The sequence below is a fragment of the Hipposideros armiger genome, unplaced genomic scaffold (genome assembly GCF_001890085.2).
Source record: "Hipposideros armiger isolate ML-2016 unplaced genomic scaffold, ASM189008v1 scaffold_62, whole genome shotgun sequence".
Classification (NCBI taxonomy): Eukaryota; Metazoa; Chordata; class Mammalia; order Chiroptera; family Hipposideridae; genus Hipposideros; species Hipposideros armiger.
The window spans coordinates 4,926,760-4,946,647 of record NW_017731412.1 but is presented as its reverse complement, the minus strand read 5'-3'; the positions used below and the strand labels follow the sequence as shown (position 1 = coordinate 4,946,647).

Sequence of the window (19,888 nt, the reverse complement as noted above, 5' to 3'; positions counted from 1 at the left end):
AAGCTGAAAAGACTATGACAATGTGACTAAATACCAGAATTCAGTTAGCTAAGTCCAAGGAAAAACAGATTGATGGAGAATGTGGACCAGCTCTTCTCCAAGGGGAAGTGCGGAGAGGACAGATAACGTGAAAGGGACATCTGTGCCTGCAGCCACTAACGCCACAATGTAACTGAGTAATATGGAATACATTTGGAGAATATATCAGACCCTGATAGTAGTCGATGCCTCCAGAGAAGAGACTGGGGTGTCTGGGGGACTCGGGGGACCAGGTGTCTGTTGCCAGAGAAAGGACACTTACTTTTCAATATGTATCTTTTGGTACTATTTGTTTTTCTACAGGTAATACTACATCAAACAATGATTATAACTTGTCTACACATCTTTATAAACAGTAATATGATGTCGACGAACAGCATCCTGCCAAAGAGAAAGCTTATAAGAGTTTATTTGAACCAAATTGACGGCAATTGCCGGGAAGCAAAATCTCAACGGATTGAGAAAATGCTCCACAAAATGGCGGTTTGCAGATTATTTTATACATAGAATCAAAGGAGGAAGGTTACATGAAATCCAATGGTGGTAGATTAAGGGGGTGGGAGAAAGCGAAGCGGGGAAATCTCTGGGATTGGATAAAAGCAAATTGAAGAGACAGGCACTTCTTTCACATAGGTGGGTGCAGGATAGCTAATAGTTCATTCACATATATATGTTAATCAAGGGACAAGAATAATAATAATAATGAGGGATTCCATACTTTCCTGCTCTGATCCAGAAAAAGAGATTACTGACATTCCAAGGGTATCTTAGGTACAAAAAGACAACAGACAGGCTCATTAAGGTAAAGATTGACCTTTGTCAAGGGAGCTAGCTACAAGGCCAAGGCAGTGACTTCCCACCATGGCCACCTTAGTTATGAATTTTTTTATGTCACGCCATCTTATGTGGTTATTTTCAGTCTCCTGGCCTTGTCAGGTTTAACCTGTGGTCCCTTTTCCATCCTCAATGATTACTGAAGGGATGTTTTTATTACTTATTCCAGTCATAATCTGCATGATTTTAATAATATAACTCTGACGTGCAAAATTAAAGACTCAAATTCTACTTCTGACCCATCAATGGGTTAAGGTGAATTAAACTCTAAAGGAGTCTATAGCATCACACCTCTCTCTCTCCCTCCCTCTCTCTCTCTCTCTCTCTCTCTCTCTCTCTCAATGCTTACTGCCAAAAGAAAAATATGTCTATCTTCAAAAATACTTGCACTCATATGCTGAGTGACATAACTACAGTATTTAGAAACATGTAATTTAAGAATGATGTTGGTAACTGTTGAAGATGATCGGGGTTCATCACTCTACTACTCTGTACCATTATAAAAGGATTTTTAAGAATAACAATTTGAAAGGCTATCAGTAAAAAAAAGTAAAACCTATTAACTTGTAAAAGTAACAAATATTAAAACAAATATTAACTTGAATTTTAGAAACATTTCCAGTAGCTGCACTAGGAACTCAATGACTTCTCAGAAGAGATTTACAATGCAAATTCCAGCGATGACTTTCTGCAGCTTTTAGAAATGCCACTGCAAACCCTGAAAGATCTTGATCATACTATCAATTAATTCCCTTTCAATAAGAGTATTAAATGGTTCAAACAAAAAGAAAAATCCATATATATTTAGATTATGGCAAAACGGCAGTCAGTTCTGAGTTACCTGGTACCAAGTGAGAAGGAGAAAACGGCAGCCTCAGGTAATCTAACCTCTCACTTGGGCATTCAGATCGAAATGCAAATCTGCCCAGGGTAGCCGAGTGTGGTCAGAAGGACCCTGGAGGTTTGGGCTGGGGCTCTCCCATCTCCCCCTGCGAGAGGGTCACAATAGCCCAACACAGATTTCTCCCCTGACCTCCAGACCCACGGATTCATTTGTCTTAAAGCCAGTGGTCATCAGACTAAAATAATTTTGAAAACCTAGGTCTCCCTTTCACATTTTATATATAAAACTGACAATTGTTCATCATAAGTTTCAAGTTGTGGCAAAAAAAAAAACCCTCTGGCATATTTCTAAATACTGACATTTTAAAATAAAATGGCTACACCACTCTTTAAAAAGTATGCTGTGGAAACTAAATACCATAGATTAGATATTCATTATCATGCATTTTCAAAAAGGTGGGCGGGGAGGGGGAGGCATAGCTTAAAGATAAATAAGATACAAAAACAAAAAGTGTGCTGAGAATCCTGAAGTAACCATCACCAGAAAAACACAGATTCTAATCTCAGCCCCCAGTTCCTCGGACAACAGAAAATGAACAGGCACATTCTTTTCTGAGTAATCATTTAACATATAAAAGGATGGCATTAAATTGCTATGAGAAAAAATCTAATCTTGTTTAATAATCTAACACTTTATTTTGAAATTAATAATTTAACACTTTTTTTTTTTAAAGATTTTTATTGGGAAATTGGGGGGATGGGAACAGTGCTGGGGAATTGGGGGAAGGGGAACAGACAAGTTGCTGTCGTTTTGTTCTTCAGTCTAGTTGTGGAGGACGTTGCTTCACTGGCCCAAGTTGGCACCATCATTGCGCTCTTCCCGGGCGAGGCAGATCAGTCGCCGGCTTCTGGACGGCCGCTCACTGCGGCTGCTGGCCGCTCACGCTGGCTGCTGGCTACAGACGGTAGCCCATGGCAACCCACTGCCACAGGGGCTGCAGCCCACGCCGTCGCCGGCGACCCACGGCAGCCCAGCTCCAGGTTGAGCTGTTGTTCAGCATCTTAGCTGCAGAGGGCAGTGTCACTGGCCCTCATATGTGGGATCCGAACCGGGGCCCTCTGGCATCCCAAGCGAGTTCTTAACCATCGCGCCACTCGGCCGGCCCTTAACACTTTTTATTTTAAAATATTTCAGACTTACAAAAAAAGTTGCAAAAATGAGTTACAAGTATACCTTACCTAGCTTCCCGAAATGTTAACATAGTATATAACCATAGTATGATCAAAGCCAGGAAATTAACATTGATACAATGTTTAGTCTATAGACTTTATTCGAATTTCACCAATTGTCCCGCCAACATCCTTTTTCAAGTCCAGGATCCAATCCAGGATTCCACACTACATTTAACTGTCATGTGTCCTTCACCTATTCCAATCTGGGACAATTCTCTGTCTTCTTTGTCCTTCACGACCTTGACATCTGAAGAGTACTGAACATTTATCTTGTAGAAGGTCTCTCAGTTGTCTGATGTTTACTCGTGATTAAAATCAGGTTATGCGTTTTTGGCAAAAACAGCACAGGTGTTGTGTCTTTTCTTTTCAGTGTACGACCTCGGAGGGTACGTGTCAATGTCTCATTACTGAAAATGGTAACTCCTTCATCACTGGTTAAGGTAGTATCCTCAGGTTTCTACACTGTAAAGTTACTATGTTTCTCTTGTGGAGAGATCATTTGAGACTACAAATATCTGGTTTCCCATCATACTAATTTTAGCTTCCATTGATGATTCTTGCCTGCAACAATTGTTATTGTAGTGCTTGCCAAATATTTTCTATTTTCATCATCCTTTCTCCATGTATTAATTGAAATGCTACTGTAAGGAAGAGCTGTCTCTGCCCTCATTTATTTATTTACATCAGTATGGACTCATGGATATTTACTTTATTCTATAGGTTATAATCCATTGCTAACATATTTTGTTGGGAAATTGTCCCTGATTTGGCTGTTTGGTCCCATTTCCTATAAAAGAAACTGCCCCTTCCTGCATTTAAAAAAAAACAAAAAAACTTTACTTTCTGGCCCCACAAGATGTTCAAACTCGTGCCTTAGCCCTGGTTCCTTTTATTGAAGAATTAATGATATTTACAAACCAAAATCTAGGCACTAGCTGTGCTCAATATTATTAGGGTAGCACAATACATTCTTATAACTCTTAGGAATTAGAATGAGCAAGTCCAGGTCTTTACCTCAAAGGTCATAAGTCAAGCTCAAAAATATGCAGAGGGGTGGCTGGTTAGCTCAGGTGGTTAAAGCTCAGACTCTTAACACCACGGTTGCCGGTTCAATTCCCACATGGGCCAGTGAGCTGTGCCCTCCACAACTAGATTGAAGACAGCAACTTAACTTGGAGCTCAGCTGAACCCTCCACAACTAGATTGAAAACAACGACCTGACTTGGAACTGATGGGTCCTGGAAGCACACACTGTTCCCCAATAAAGTTAAAAAAAAATTTTTTTTAAAGAAATATATGCAGAAAGCCTTTCATGGCTTTGGAACAAAGGATTGGCGTGAGCTGCTTATCCAGGAACTCCTTTTTGTAATACTGTACAATCCTGGTTTTTAAATCGTTTGGGAGCAGAATTAAAAGGAAAAAGGAACAAACAATTCAAAGTATAATAGACCCCTGCTTATCTATGGGAGGGGGGGCAGTGTCTGACAATTAACTTTGCGAACTCATCCTAGAAAAAGTGCTACTTGCCTCATTGCTGAATATCACTACGGTCACCTCTGAAGTACTCCCCTTGGGAAGCTATGCACCAACGCCAGCGCCTAGTCTACCCTTCAAAGCAATTTGGAACTCTTTCTCCAGAATGGCCATCAGAGCTGTCATTGTATTACCCTTGATGTCCTGAATGCTATCAAAATGTCTTCCTTTCAATATTTCCTTTTTCTTCAGGTAAAGAAAGAAGTCATGGGGGGCCAGATCAGGTGAGTAGGGAGGGTGTTCCAATACAGTTATTTGTTTACTGGCTAAAAACTCCCTCACTGATAGTGTTGTGTGAGCTGGTACATTGTTGTGATACAACAGCCATGAATTGTTGGCGAAAAGTTCAGGTTGTCTAACGTTTTCACACAGCCTTTTCAGCACTTCCAAATAGTAAACTTGGTTAACTGTTTGTCTAGTTGATACAAATTCAATAATCCCTATGATATCAAACAAGGTTAGCAACATCGTTGCAACAAGTTTGCAAATGTAACTGTCACTCCTCCTATGATCATCTCAATGAAACAGAAAAAAATGTTTGACAAAAACCAATTTGTATTCCTGATAAAAACTCCTAGCTAATTGTCATCTATGAAAAACCTACAACTAACTATATATTTAATGATAAAAGACAACGCTTTCCCTTTAAAATTGGAAATAAGGCAAGGATGTCCATTTTCACTAATATTATTCAACACTGTACGGAGGTCCTACTTGGTGTAGTAAGACAAGAAAAAGAAATAAAAAGCATACAGATAGGAAAGGAAGAAGTAAAATTGTCGATGGATAAATTTTCTGTGAAATCCTAAGTAATCCATAAAAAACATTACCAGACTAATAGGTATCTTTAGCAGTGTCACTAAAAATGAGGTCAATATGCAGAAATCTATTGTATCTCTTCAAATTAGCAACAATTGGAAATTAATATTGTATCAGAAATATAAGATAGTTGAGGATTAAGTCAGCAAAATATGTTTAAGACCTATGTGCTGAAAACTTTAAATGTTGCTGAGAGAAATTAAGTAAGGCTCAAATAAATGGAGAGAGTTGTTATGTTCATGGAAGTCTGAGTGCTGTTAAAATGTCGTCTCTTCCCTAACTAATCTAGAGATTTAATCCAATCCCATTAGAAATCCCTGCAAGCTTTTTTGGGTAGAAATTGATAAGGTGATTCTAAAATTTTAAATCTTAAAAAAAGAAAAATGCATAGGGCCAAGAATAGCCAAGAACAATTTTAAAAACATAGTGTAAAGGTGGAGGACTTACCCTACCTGATTTCAGATACACTATAAAACCACAGTAATCAAAACAGTGTGATACTGGCATAAGAATAGATATATAAATCAATGGAACAGAATGAAGTCCAGAAAAAAGACCACCCCACTGATTTTTTTTTTTTTTTTTACAAAGGTGCCAAAGTAATTCAATGAAGACACAATCATCTTTTCAACAAATGATGTTGAAACACACAGGTATATGTATGGTTTTTCTTCAGTGTGTTAATATGATGAATTACATTGATTGATTTTCAAATGTTACACTAACCTTGAATTCCTGCAATGAATGCTGATTATGAGTTATTATCTTTTTAATGTATTGCAAGATTCAATTTTATAATACTTTGTTGAGGGTTTTTACATCTATATTTATGAGAAATATTGATCTGTAGTTGACTTGTTTTCATGTACTAGTTATTCTTTTTCTTCTTTATCTGGTTTTAGTATCAGGGTACTGCTGCCCTCATAAGTTGAGCTGAGAAGCGTTCCTCGTAGTTTATTTTATGGCAGTGTGTAGAACTGGTATTATGACTTCCTTAAATGCTTGGTAGAATTCACCTGTAAAGCCACTGGGCTTGCAGCTTTCTTTGTGTAGAACTTCTAAATTACAAATTCAATTTCTTTAATGAAAATAGAGCTATTTAAGTTTTCCACTTCTTCTTAAGGGACTTTTGGTAGTTTGTGTCTTTCAAAAAAATCAATTTATTCATTTCATCTAACTGGTTGAATTTATTGGCATAAAATTGTTTAAATATTTCCCTATAGTCCTTTTACCATTTGTAGTATCTGTAATGGTGTTCCCTCTTACATTATTGTTGGTAACTTTTTTTTCTCCCCCCAATCACTCTGGCTAAGGTTTGTCAATTTGATTGATCTATTTAAATGGCCAGTTTTCTGTTTCACTGATTTTGCTGCACTGTTTTCTCTCTCTTCTGTTTTGTTGACTTCTGCTGCTATCTTTATTACTTTATCCCTTACATTTATTTTGTTTAATTTTCTTTTTCTAGTTTCTTAAAATAAAAAGTTGTATTGTTGATTTGAGACTTTTTCTTTTCTAACAGAAGCACTTAATGCTATAAATTTTCCTCTAAGCACTGGTTTAGCTACACCCCATCCACTTTGATTTACTGTTTTTCATTTTCATTCAGTTCAAAATAGTTCCTAATTAATTTTGTTATCTAGAAGTATGTTGTTTAATCTCCAAATAGCTGGAGATGTTCTCTGCCCCAGCCCTGCAGTCAGCTGTTTCAGTAAGGAGCCATGGCTCCTTTTATTGGAGAGTGATATTTTCAAGCTTGGAGCACACTAGGTGTGCTCACTCCTACTGGGCTGTTGCTGTTTCTACACCTTCTCAGCAAACAAAGCTAGTATATATATGAAATACATGCTATAAACGTATCTATCTATCTATCTATATTGGAAATCATGAATTCCACCCTGTCACCTCCTATTCCAATCTTGCCCCCCGGGGCTCATTCTGACTACCCCCTTTCCATAGCTGTACCTCCCTCCTCTAATAATAAGAAAGCTCGCTCCCATCCTCAATACCTGTGCCTGCTCAACTCCCCGTGTGTGGCCCACCTCCCGGACCTGGCAGGCCACTGCCCCACCTGTCCCTGGCCTCGCTGGGCTGTCTTCCTACTCCACGAGCCAGCCTAATGGCTTTTTGACTGAAAAGGCAGGCACATTTTGCTTTCAAACAAGAACACATTCCACAAATACATCTATTCCTGCTTTAATTGAGCCCTAGGGCTTAGAATGGAATAAACGCTACAAACCAAAATTGCAAGTACTGAAAAGGAAATTAAATCCTTCGATTTAAAATTTAGTTTGTTTTCTTCCCCAAAACAAATTCATCCTTGGTTTTCATTAGGTACATTTAAGCACTTGGATCATTTCTCTCTCAAGCCTCACCTATCTCCCCAAAGCTATCCTGTGCTATTTACTGCTCCATTCCATTTTTAAGCTCAACTGTAATAAGACAGGACAGCTACTTTGAATGTATGCATCCTACTGTGTCTTATTAAAAATCAGTTTTCAGCAAAAACACCCAATAAGCCAAAGGATTAACATCAAATCTTGTATTATAAATTCAGTGTGCCACTTTTTTTCTGCATGAGAAAAATTATTTCAAATTATTTTCACTAGTAACTTCAAAACAGCGTAGTTATCCTAGAAATGGATCACCCGCTAGGCTGTGCCGCCGACAGCATGAGAACTTCCCTCTCCAGTGCTTCTTAAATGTGAGAGCTTGCCGACCTCTAAGAATTCATCTGTGCACCCCTCAGTGTGAAAAACAAAGCATTACAAGGCATGTAGGTGATTGCTTGGTGCCAACAGCCTGTGACTACAAAATGCAAATTCAAATAGTAAGACCCCCGCAGGCAGGGCTCAGTTACAAAGTCAAAAGAGCCAGATTTTGTTTTGTGGGGGTTTTTTTTGAGATTACCATAAAAATACACAGATTTTTAAAATTCTCCTAAAGATCTCACCACTCCCACCCAAGATTGTACCTGTGGACTCCCATTTAAGGAACACTGTCCTATTATTTATAGTACATATTCCATCCAAAGCATCTATAAACAAGTGTAAAATATAATTTCAATCTCTTCTCACTGAAAATAGAAAAATCTTTTTTAAAAAGCACTTTTATTCAGCAACTCCCTCCATCCCATAAACAGTCTCTATGGCTTGTCTATGAAACAAAATCCAACGCCTTAGACCACACCAGGTAGCAGTCAACTTTCAAGTTCAATGCCCTCAGAAATACTTCCTCAACACAGAAAGAGCCACCTCAGTTCGGAACACTGCCTTTCAATGTTTAATTCCGCTCTGAATTATCTTGAAAATGTAAGCTTTCCTACTGTTAAGAAACTGTTTAAATTTATTAAGGTACCCTATCTTTTAAAAGGACCGCCCTGGGTGTCATTTTGGCTTTTGTCATGAAGTTGTTCCCTTTTGTTTTGTCTGCTGCGAGTCTGAATAAGACTCCTAGGATGAAGCACAGTAGGCAAAGGTGTCAGGCAAGAACTGGTTACTGAAACTTCTAAGAGAAAAGTGACCAGAAAAGAAAGACCTTAAAAACCGAAATTCTCCACCATCCACAGCCAATTGTCCTAGCCATCTCCCAAGCAATACTTCAGTAGGTTAATAATTCACTTCTAAAACTTCAATTTTGATCAGGGGAGGGGGAGGAAATTGAATATCACATTTAAAGTTTAGGTCATTACAAAGACAAAAAAAGGAAAAACAAAAAAAACAAACAAACAAAGGTTAGGTCATTACATTCAAATGTCATCATCCACATGCAAACATGAAACATAAGCAAAACTATCAAAGAACTGATTTTTTATTAAACATACAATTATAAATAAAATGTTAGAAGCACCTAAGTCTCCATAGTCGTCTAAACCACGGCCCTCCACTTCACTGTTAAAAGGAAGCTGGGAGAGACCCACTTTCCAGCCATTGTTAATATGTCAGTAAATGAGAAATCAGAGTCACTTCGGCCCAGGGCAGGCAGTCCCGGACAATGGAGCATGTGTGTGTTCAGACAATTGCACTGGGCTGCAGACGTGGATAAGCCACTTTGTCTTGCTTGATGGCACCACAGAAAGACGGCCGTTGGCTGTCCCGTCTAGGTTTCCACGTGCTACTACGCACTGGGTCTTGTCTCTCCTCTCCCCCTTAGGGGGACAGGTAAGAGCTTCTTTGCACCTAACAAGTGTGTAATCTCATTTCTTTCTAACGAGTGAGTTTTTGAGGCGAACTCTGTGAGCAGGGAGTGGGTTTCCAGTACACCGCCGTTCCCTGACGCTGTGGCTCAAGGCCAAAGGCAGGCAGGCATGGAGCAGATGGAGTCCTGGCAAGGTCTCCGCTGCCCCTGCATTAGCAGCATCTGCTCATTACTCAGAACCTTCGCCTGCTTTATCTAATGCTCCAGGAAAAGCATTTTGATTTGATTCATTTCGGTGTGGTAACGTGCAACACAATTAGTGGTAAAATCAAACTGGAGGACGGCCAGTGCTGACAATCGGAAACAAGGCAGAAGAAATATGAGGCCAGTGGGTTGGAATTCAAAAACTCACAACTGTGGATCACCTTGCCAAATCTCCACAGCCCAGGTGGGTGGACGGTGTTCCCGTAGGGCAAGGAGGCCCAACAGGAGGAAGGAACGACTCACTTTCTCCCAAAGCGGTGTCTGGCTCCCCTCTGGACCGACGCCTGCGGAGAATCCGCGCACACACCATCAAGGGGGTCGCAATGGCTACAGAGCTTCCCTTTGGCACAAGCAGGGAGCTGAAGTTCATTAACTCATTTTATTATCTTATTCTTCTCTTCTGTGGGGCACAGTTACACATTTTATAAGGCAGACCCCACAAGGTAAGTTTGCTTTTTGCCATGTTGTGCTGAAGAAGTGCATGTTCGCTGCTCCTAGAAAGGAGCAAGGTAAAAAAAAAAAAAAGTGTGCGCTTGATTATTTCACTCTGTCTTTACCCCCAAGTAGCTACTCATGAATATGTTGGTATAAATATCACAGCGTCAGCCTGTTAAACTGAAGGGAGACTGAAGACAATGGCACCTGAGGTCTAGGGGAAGGTGAACAGTTGTCATTTGTCTCAGAAATAGTGACAATGCTCATCAGACTGGTAGAACAAGCTCAGGGTGACAGAGAGGCAAGAAAACACAAGAGCTCTTATCAAAGAAATAATCCTAATGCCAAAAGGAATTTGGGACAAATCAAAGATTTCAATGTAACTGATGCAGCCATGGAAGTGCTGTAGATTTTACCTAGGGTAGGGAATAATCCCCTAGAGCATGACGGGAAACCCAGAAGGACAAGACTGACAGACCTGATATAAATGTAAACAACTAGACAGACCAACTGGGACAGAACAAAACACCCCGAAACAGACTGAAAGGCTAAAAGAATTCATATCTAAAAACTTGTAAAGGCAGCACCTCAAACCAGTGAGGTAGAGATGGGTTTTCTAATAAAGAGATGCTGGAAAAAAAGATAAACTTGGAGTCATATCTAACACCAGCATGGACTCTGTATTAGTCAAGATTTAAATATAATAGAAGAAAAAGAATTACATGTGAAAAAAATTCAACCTCTCTCACATTAAGAGAAATGCAAATTGAAACTATAATACATTTGGATACCATTTCTTATCTGTCAAAGTGACAAATACCTAAAACTTTGAAGCATACTTTGCTGATAAAACTGTGAGGAAATGAGCACACCTTCATACCTTGCTGGTAAGAGTGTAAAATCATATAACCCCATTTGCATTTTTATAGGAAACTATCCTCCTGCACTTACATGAAAAGTGTACGTACAAGGTTTTCCATTACAATGCTCAGTAAGGGGCTGTGTAAATAATCCACAGTACCTGTACAATGGAGTACTATGCAGGTATGAAAAGAAGTCCATTCTCTATACACGGGCATGGACAAACTTGCAAGATATGTCATTAACAAGATATACTCGTATGCTCTCCCATGTTTACTGCAGCATTATTCACAATGGCCAAGATATGGAAACAACCCAAATGTCTACCAACAAATGAACGGATAGAAAAGGTGTGGTACCTATACACAATGGAATATTGTTCAGCCATAAGAAAGGAGGGTATCTTGCCATTTGCAACAATATGGATGGACCTTGAGCATATTAAGGTAAGTGAGATTAAGTCAGAAAGAGAAAGACAAGTACTGTATGATATCATTTTTATGTGGAATCTAAAGCAGTCAAGCCTGTAAAAAACAAAGCAGAATAAAATGGTAGTTACCAGGGGATAAGATTGATGGTGCTTAAAGGTTCAAACTTGTAATGAGCAGTAAATAAGCCATAGGTTTCTAATGCACAGGATAATGAATATAGACAATAATATTGTATTATAATTATGCAATATAACAAATATCACAATAACAATCATATTATATAAATGTATCAAAGTAACATGCTGTACACTTAGACTTACACAATGTTACACATCAGATTTATTCCAGAAAAAGATATGTCATTAAGTGAAAAAAGCCAAGGTATGGAATAATATAAGGTAATGTGTCATCTTTTGTTAAGAAGAGGGGGATAAGAATAGGTATTCATATTTGCTTATATTTGCAATGCAGAAATAATGGAAGGATTGACAAGAAACTAAAACATATGACTGCTTTAGAATGGACTGGCAAAAATAGGCAGAAGCAAGATTTCTCATCACCTAACTGTTTTAGTTTGGTCTTATGTCCCTAAAAATGTATTAGTCAAAAATATTAAATTACAAATAAAACCCACTGATTTATGGATTAAAAATTAAAATCACACACATACACTACTGCCACCTAGAAGAATAAACCATAAACAAAAGTCCATTGAAGAATAAATGACAAATTGAAAAACTATTTAAAATAGATATGAGAAGGGTTATTTCCTTAGGTCTTTCTAGTCAACCAGAAAACACAACAACCCAAAGAAAAACGGGGAAAGATGGGAACCCACAATTTACGGAGCAAGAAATACAAACAGCCAGTAACACAATGAAAAGATGTGTACATATACTTACAGAAAAAGGCACACCCAAACAACAGTCACATGCCATTCCCACCTATCACACAGGCATGAGGAAGCAGCCACTCTCATATGCTTCTGGTGAGGCTGTAAACTGCTAGAACCCTCTTGGAGGGCAATTCGGCAATCTTTATGAAAACGTCAAGTGTCTGTAGCCTGCGACCCAGTAACTTACCACATGGCTATATCTGCACAAGTCCATCATGATATCTGTTCAAGGGTGCTGCTTGAAGCACTGTTTTTAATAACAAAATAATTTTTAATAACAATACAGAGGGCCCTAATCACTAAGGGCTCTAACAGATAAATGATAGTGCAGCCACATAATGCAATATTACACAGGCTGAAAAAGGATCAGGTTGACCTGTGCTAATACAGAGACACCAAGATGTGTCATTTGGTGAAAAAAGCAAGGTGCAGAAAAGTATCCAGAGTAGGACCTACATGTAAAACGTGTGTGTGTGTGAGCTACAGGTAAGGTGACTGGGAGGAATGCCTCAATTTCTTTTTGGATACGTTTCTTTTACATTTCATACATGTTTGCTCTGTTTGTATTTTATCTATGGCAAATGTTTTAAAACCAAGTATTTAAAATATATTTTGGCAATTATTTACCAAGTATTTGCCAAAGAATGTAGTTTCTCTATCATGTCTACATGGTTCCCCAATGTTTCTGTGCCACGATAGGGATGAGGGTGACAACGACAATTCTGACCAACAGCATAAACCCAGCAGCACATTCACACATCACTTCAAGCTGTATTTTCAAGCTCAAAAGATATGAGACCTGGGGTGCAAATAAATCAAGTGCACTTGATTTATTTGCACGTTTCTAGAAGTGTCTCTGTGTTTCGTGTTACATAACCAGCACTCCACCCAGGAGACACAATCTTAGCTCTGGGCTCACTACGGACTAGTGACTCAGCCTCAAGCAAGTCCCTTAGCTGGTGACTTTGGACCTCAGTTTCCCCATTTGAAGAAAAATGGATGAGTGTGCACACACGTGTTTGGCGGGGAGGCTACTAGATAATTGTAAAACTGTACCGTTCTAACTGAGAAGTACTGCAACCTGTGCATAGTTGTTTCAAAAAAACCTCACTGGTTATTTGGAAAGCAGCAAACACATTCAAGCTGCTTGTATGTTATCTATCCAGGATCTAAACAAACAGATATAAAATATCAAAATACCAAAACAAACAAACAAACAAACAAACAAAAACAGCTGAATTTCTAGAGGCGGAAAGAAAAATCCATCAATGGTATCTACTGTCAAACCAAAAGAACAGAGTTCATGTTGTTACAATAATAAAATGAAGTTATTTTCAAGATTTCCGCCCTAGTGTTTATTTTTTAAATGGCACATGAACATAAGATCCCCCGTCACCTACTTCACTGAAATTCTGTGCACTGAGCCAACAATAATGTCACACCGATATGAAGACTCTGCAACCGGGCCACACATCAACACCAGCATCCTGAAATGTTTTGTGGTCCAACTTTCAGGCAAGGTGGGGAACAAAGTTTTTGGAAGTTCAAACTTCCACCGTGATGGAAGTCCAGAGCACAAGAGGCGGGAGGATGGGATATCCACGGCCATCTAAACGATTCGTTACAAACTGTCAAGTGTTTCTATTTCAGGCCACTCTTACCTAGTTCTGTGACTGCACAGTTGTTCCCGCACAAAAAGAATTCTGCTGATCCCAGAGACAAAGCGTATTCCCACAAGTTACCTTGTATGGTACGTAAGTGCCAGGAAAAGGTAGGCACGGACTTTTATTTTTCTACTTGCATATCTGTCAATAGATTACCTGTGTCGACCCCCTTTTCGCTGTTCCCTTTGGAGTGCACAGAGGCTGAAGGAAAAGCAGGCCCAGTATATTTAATATTTTACACCGAACAAGTTATTTGCTTAAGATGGCTTGGCCAGCCTCGTGTCTGGCACTAAACCCAGCCCAACGGTTCCAGGAGGAATTAAACACCAGTTTTAATGGGTGCTGTGCTCCAGGGCCTGCTAATGCATTGAGGGTTACTGGCCAACTTCTTCACATAAAGGCAAGAGTGAGTGCATGCGTGTGAACATGTGTGTGTGCCCACATGTACGTATGGACGGATTACAGGGGGGAGCCGGCCACAGCTGCTTAATTTTTGTAGAGCTTTTTTGTCCTTAATAGGGAGGAGGGCTGTGGCGACTTACCATCCTCATAAGCCGCGACCGCCAGCGAGCTGTTTATCCGCACGAAGGAGGCATATGGCTGCATGCCAGGCTCGTCCTCGTCCCCGTCGTACTCGGAGTCCAGGAAGGGGGCGACGTAGTCCCAGGTGCGGGTGTCCCACACCCTCACGTCCCCCGATGTGTATCTGGAAAAGAAGGACACACTTGGTTCCAAGGGCACGTCGAAGGGCAGGGCCCCAGTGGAGGAAAGGGGGAGAGGCTCAGAATGGCAGAGGAGCGAGACGGGGTCGGCGTGGAACCCCTCTGCACTGTGCAGACGAGCAAGTCCAACAGGAGACAATGTCCACTGGAGAACAGAAAGACGGGGAACACGTTTCAGGCTCTCACAGCACAATGGTGACAATTTCAAGAGAACACTATACGAATAAAAACTTGGGTATCGAGATCTTTTTTCCTTTTATGACTAATCTGCTACCTTAAGTTTTCCTAATAAAGAGATCATTAGCAGAAATTTGTAAAAGCCACGGTACTTACACAAACACACACACACACACACACACACAGAGGCAGAGAGAGAGAGAACAAGAGAGAGGGAGAGAAATACTAAGGACTAATGGTCTTACAGGCACAAGCTTTCTAATACCTCATCCATGCATCAGATTTGACTGATTAAAGTCCCTAAAGACTAACTGATTTGCTGAAACAATTAAATCTTGCCTTTAGCAGCCAGACAATGCTGCCTTCTCATGAAAAGCTCTTGCCGAAATGCATGACACTCCCGGTTCTGCCCACTTAGAAAACAGGAGCCCTCACTCCCTCCTATTACTACTGTCACTCCACCAAATGGCTCTCTCCATCAAAGCCGAGGCCGGGCCCGAACCAGCTCGGACGCGAAGCCCTTAGGATAATGGACCGGCCAGGTGACGAGACGGTGCACGGCCTGCCATTGAGGCACTGCTGCTAAGCTCCTTGTATCTGCTGCAGAGGGTTCGATTCAACATGTCTAGCAACTGTGGGGAGGTTAGGAATGTTTTAAGGGTCTCCAGGTGTACCCACACCGACACAAAGGTAGATAATTTAAGGGAGTTTACAGTCTGCCTGAGGCCCAAGCCTCGGGAAGAGGTTTCTTTAATCCCATGTTGAGAATGCAGAGTCAAACAAGGTAACCTCTGAGATTAAATTGCTGGAATTTATGACATGGTTTACCTATGCAGCAGTTACAAATCAATTTCTCATGTGAGATTTCTTAATAAAGAAACCAGGCATACTCTGATTCAGGTGTGCATCATTTACTAAATGTAAATTTCTCTCAAATTACTAATTGACAGTAAATACATACAGTGTGTAATTCAAAGGTCATGAGGTCACACAAATTCTCTAGGCTGGAGGATTCAGTTCTCTTCCCGCAGACAGTGCCCGCGGAGTGTGTGTGTGTAAAGAGCCAAAGAGGAAACACGTGCTTTTTAGAACTGGACCAATGGGCCTCTGACCGCTGATCCTCCAGTAAACAGAAACGCACTCCACGAGTGTCATTAAGCCTGGCGATGCACAAGCAAGGGCGGATATTGATAGCACCACAGCCAGAGCACGGCTGCTGGCTCCCAGGCCGTCCAGGCAGCGTTCCAGATCACCCTTCTTAACGAGGAACCCTATACAAGAACACACACCCCACTCCCCCAAAACTACTGGGTTCACCCTGAAAATGACTCAGGTGTCCCTGGTGTGAGGCCACTTGCCTAGCTAGAGACACAGAACAGAGAGAACATGTTCGAATTTCTAAATTGTGTGTAATTAGATTCTTAAGGATAAAATTCCATGTGAAAGAAACTAGCCAATTCAGAAAAGGAAGGTGAGCAGCATGGCAGCGTCTTTCAGAAATACAGAGACGGTAAGAGAAAGAAAGACAAGGGAATTTAGTAGCTCAGAGAACTGAGGAACTTGGGGGGAAAAGACGTGCACAAACCAGGAAAACGGATTTCCTTTCCATCAGTTTTGGTCACCCTGTTTTTCATGGCCTGTACATCAGACCACACCAGCAGTCCTCACGCGGTCCTTTGTGGCACCCCCCTAGGGGCCGCAATGGGGAGCAGCGGGGTACAAAGGAGAGCATTTTAGCGGCCTGAGCTCCAGCCCCACCCCAAGCCCTCTTTACACAATGAGCTCCGAGGTAAAGCAACACCAACCAAACCAAAACTTGAAAAACTGCTGAAGCGCACAATAGTGAACGGTGAAATGCAACTTGCTATCTCTCGCATTACTTGAGGGAAGGAGGGAGGCAGGCAGAGGGGGCAGAGAGGAGCGCTGTTAAATCAAAGAGGCTCCTGGCGGGCCCTTTCTTCCATGAAAGCTGTCCCCCTCACGCGGCAAGGCCACACGTCTAAAAGTCAATCATGCTCCCCTCCAAAAGTTTCAGCTCACCACCACACCAGCCAACTGCCAAATTCCTTATTTTTGTGAGTGTTGTTTTTTTTTTCCCACCACCCACACTGTTCTGTATGTTCAAGTCGCCACACCCTTTCTGTTCTTCTCATTCCCAGGAATGCCACCCTAGTCCAAATCCCTCAACACCTCACAGATGCGCCATGACAGCCTCCCTCCGTCTGAGCCTCTCCCAACTTCCTGCACAGGCCAAGCCCTCAGAAATACTTGACTCCACGAATCACCCTCCCTGTCTGCCTCGCACTCCACACAAGACCACATGCCCAGTGATCCACACTGTGACAGCAGCCTGGACTTACTCTCCTGGCGACTGTGATGTGATTATCTGACTGCTCATCTCCCCCACGAAACGACGAGCTTCTGAGGTCAGGGACTGGGTCCTGCTCGCAGCTATGGATCCAACGACTGAAACAGTCCCACTAGAATAGCCTTGACCCCTAGGAAGCCCTCTGTATATACTGAGGCCTTAACACCTTATTGAGTGAAGCTCTAATTACTCACCCAGCACCCTCCACAGAGCAGCTTCCACTCCTCATTTCCTACTTTTCCATAGCCAGCCTCCAGATAAGCCTGCTATTCACTGGCTTCCAAACACTCTTGCCTCTGAGCCTCGGTTCATGTCTCCCACCTTTTTGGAGGACTTTTCCTCCTCACGACCCAGCCCAGTGGGTCTCAGCCTTGACTGCACATAGTAGAATCACGTGGGATGCTTTTAAAGCTACCCAAGCACACCCCAGATCAATTACATCTGATTCTCTGGGAGTGGAACCAGGCATCGGTGTTTCCAATCTGCAATCAAGGTTGAGAACCTCCAACGTAGCCCAAGCCTACCAAATCCTCAAGGTCTAGCAAAGGGCCTCCTCCTCCAGGAAGCCTTCTCTGACTCCACTGTGCCCTGTATCTGAAGCAATGGTATTCATTGTCACAGTCCATGTCTCCTCAACCAGACTGTAAAGTGCGGAAAAGACCGCATCTCAGTGCCATAGCCTCCATCACAGTGCCTACACACAGCTAAAAATAAATAAATGGTGACTGAAAGGGCGTATCCACAAGTAACAACCCGACTGGTTTGAGTGGCACCTCCTTTTATTTCCACTGCCCACCTTCCAGTGCTAATGATCAGAGACACCCAAAACACACACATCGGTATGCATTAGACTTCCTGCATGTAGTTTCGAACTGATTAAAATACATCTCTCTGTATAGCTCTATAAAACACAGGATAAGCTAAGCTATTTCAGTAAACACGAAATTTTCCATAGATGTCCATCTAAATTATCTCCATTCTTCATGGCCAAAGAGCATGATCACAGCACAAATGTTTTGCTGCAAAATGACTCGGGAGGCAAAGTATAAGAGACTCGATGTCTCTTTTGTGATGGGAACAGAGAATAAATAACCTATTTAAGCAGGTACTGTGTGATGACTCAGCTGTGGGCTCTAAAATCTCACACAAGTGAAAGCAACCACAGCAGTGGCGATCACTCAGTGCTAATGAACTTGTGCTAAAGAAACGGACCTATTCACGAGGGCAAAACATTGGTTGGGGCAGAGGGACCTGGACCAAATCCTAAAAGCGATCTAAAAGTGCTTAACAACATTGGCCAGGAGAAGCAAGAAAAGATATCGAAGAGAGGTAGGAAAAAGGGCTGATTTTTCTCCAGAGCTCCAGATGTCTTTATCGCTGCCTAATGACAATTATACTCAACCAATTAAGACGCCACTATGGCAGTTGCATTGTCAGTAAGCCTTTGGACTCCAATGTTGATGGCTCTCTAATTAGTGTCTGTGCAAAGTACAACTGCAACTAATATGTTAGCTGATGTACGAACACTAAAGAATAACTGAAGAAGAACGAAGCCTTTCCCAAATGAGGAAGGCTGTCCCAGCCCATGGCACGGGCCAGTGGAACTGGATGCTTTCTCCATCTTTTTTGTACGCTTGGCAAGGCTGAGTTTACCTCCAAATAAATAGGTCAGCAACCACAGCTGATTTTTTTGTTGGAAGAATGGGAATAGAGCCTCTCTCAAGCGCGGCACGCCAGAGCAATTGTCAATTTAAAATGATTTACCACAAAAGAGCTTTCATTAACTAGTAAGTTTCCAATAAACAGACTACTTATTTGGACTAAAAGACCTGAAGATAAAGAAGGAAGAAACATGTAGCTAAAAACAGCCTTTACCCTTTCCTGTTGTATGAAATGGTAATACAAGGGTAATACAGGGCTGGGAGAGGTGGGGGCATGGTTCCATTGTGCTTCCAGGTGCCAGAGCTTCTCAGCTAAAAACAATTTTCTCAAGGCTCTTCAGAATAACCTGGGGGGGACGTTTTGATTTAAGAATGCTGGAAGTAAGGTTAAGTGACTTACCCAAGATCACGAGAAACATTTCAGTGGCACAGCTCGGATCAAAACAGGTCCCCACGCTTTTCTCAACCTGCTGCTTCACCAACGAGCCACTCTGCCTCCTCGGCTGACAGTGTCTTTAAACAAATACGGCTTTTAAGAGCCATCCCCATTTAAGTGCAATATAAGGAATTTATTGTTTTCAACATTGTGACTCAGGTTTGCAAGACACAGCCCCTGACCCTAACTCATCAATCCTACCTCTATGTCTCAAGTGGAAGGCAAGAAGCCAACACAGGAAGCTCAGATGCTGGCAAGGAGTGTGGGGCTGGGCAGATGCGATGGTGCCTCCCACACCTGCTTCACAGGTGATATGGGAGGACCTGTGAAATGGATGGTAACACTTCCCGCTCTACAGGGCCAGCCTCATGCAGCCACCCCCAAATAAAGTCACAGTTCTACTCTGAGCCAGTACTCACAGCAGCCCAAAGGAGTCTGGTTATGAGGGCTCAGACCAGGAATGGCAAATCGTTTCATTTGTGTGTCAAATTCAATACATCGATAGTGGCTGCCTAATGCCCTGTGTTGAGAAGGATTCT

At 41.5% G+C, this 19,888-nt stretch overlaps 1 protein-coding gene across 2 annotated transcripts in view; it reads right to left on the bottom strand.

Annotated features, from left to right (window-relative positions):
- Positions 1–19,888, bottom strand: part of FBXW8 (F-box and WD repeat domain containing 8) — a 131,667-nt gene that overhangs the window by 63,473 nt on the left and 48,306 nt on the right. For both annotated transcript variants that reach the window (XM_019641588.1, XM_019641589.1), the window contains exon 5: positions 14,528–14,691. In XM_019641588.1, coding sequence (XP_019497133.1) covers positions 14,528–14,691 — 164 coding nt within the window. The remainder of the gene's footprint in view (positions 1–14,527; positions 14,692–19,888) is intronic.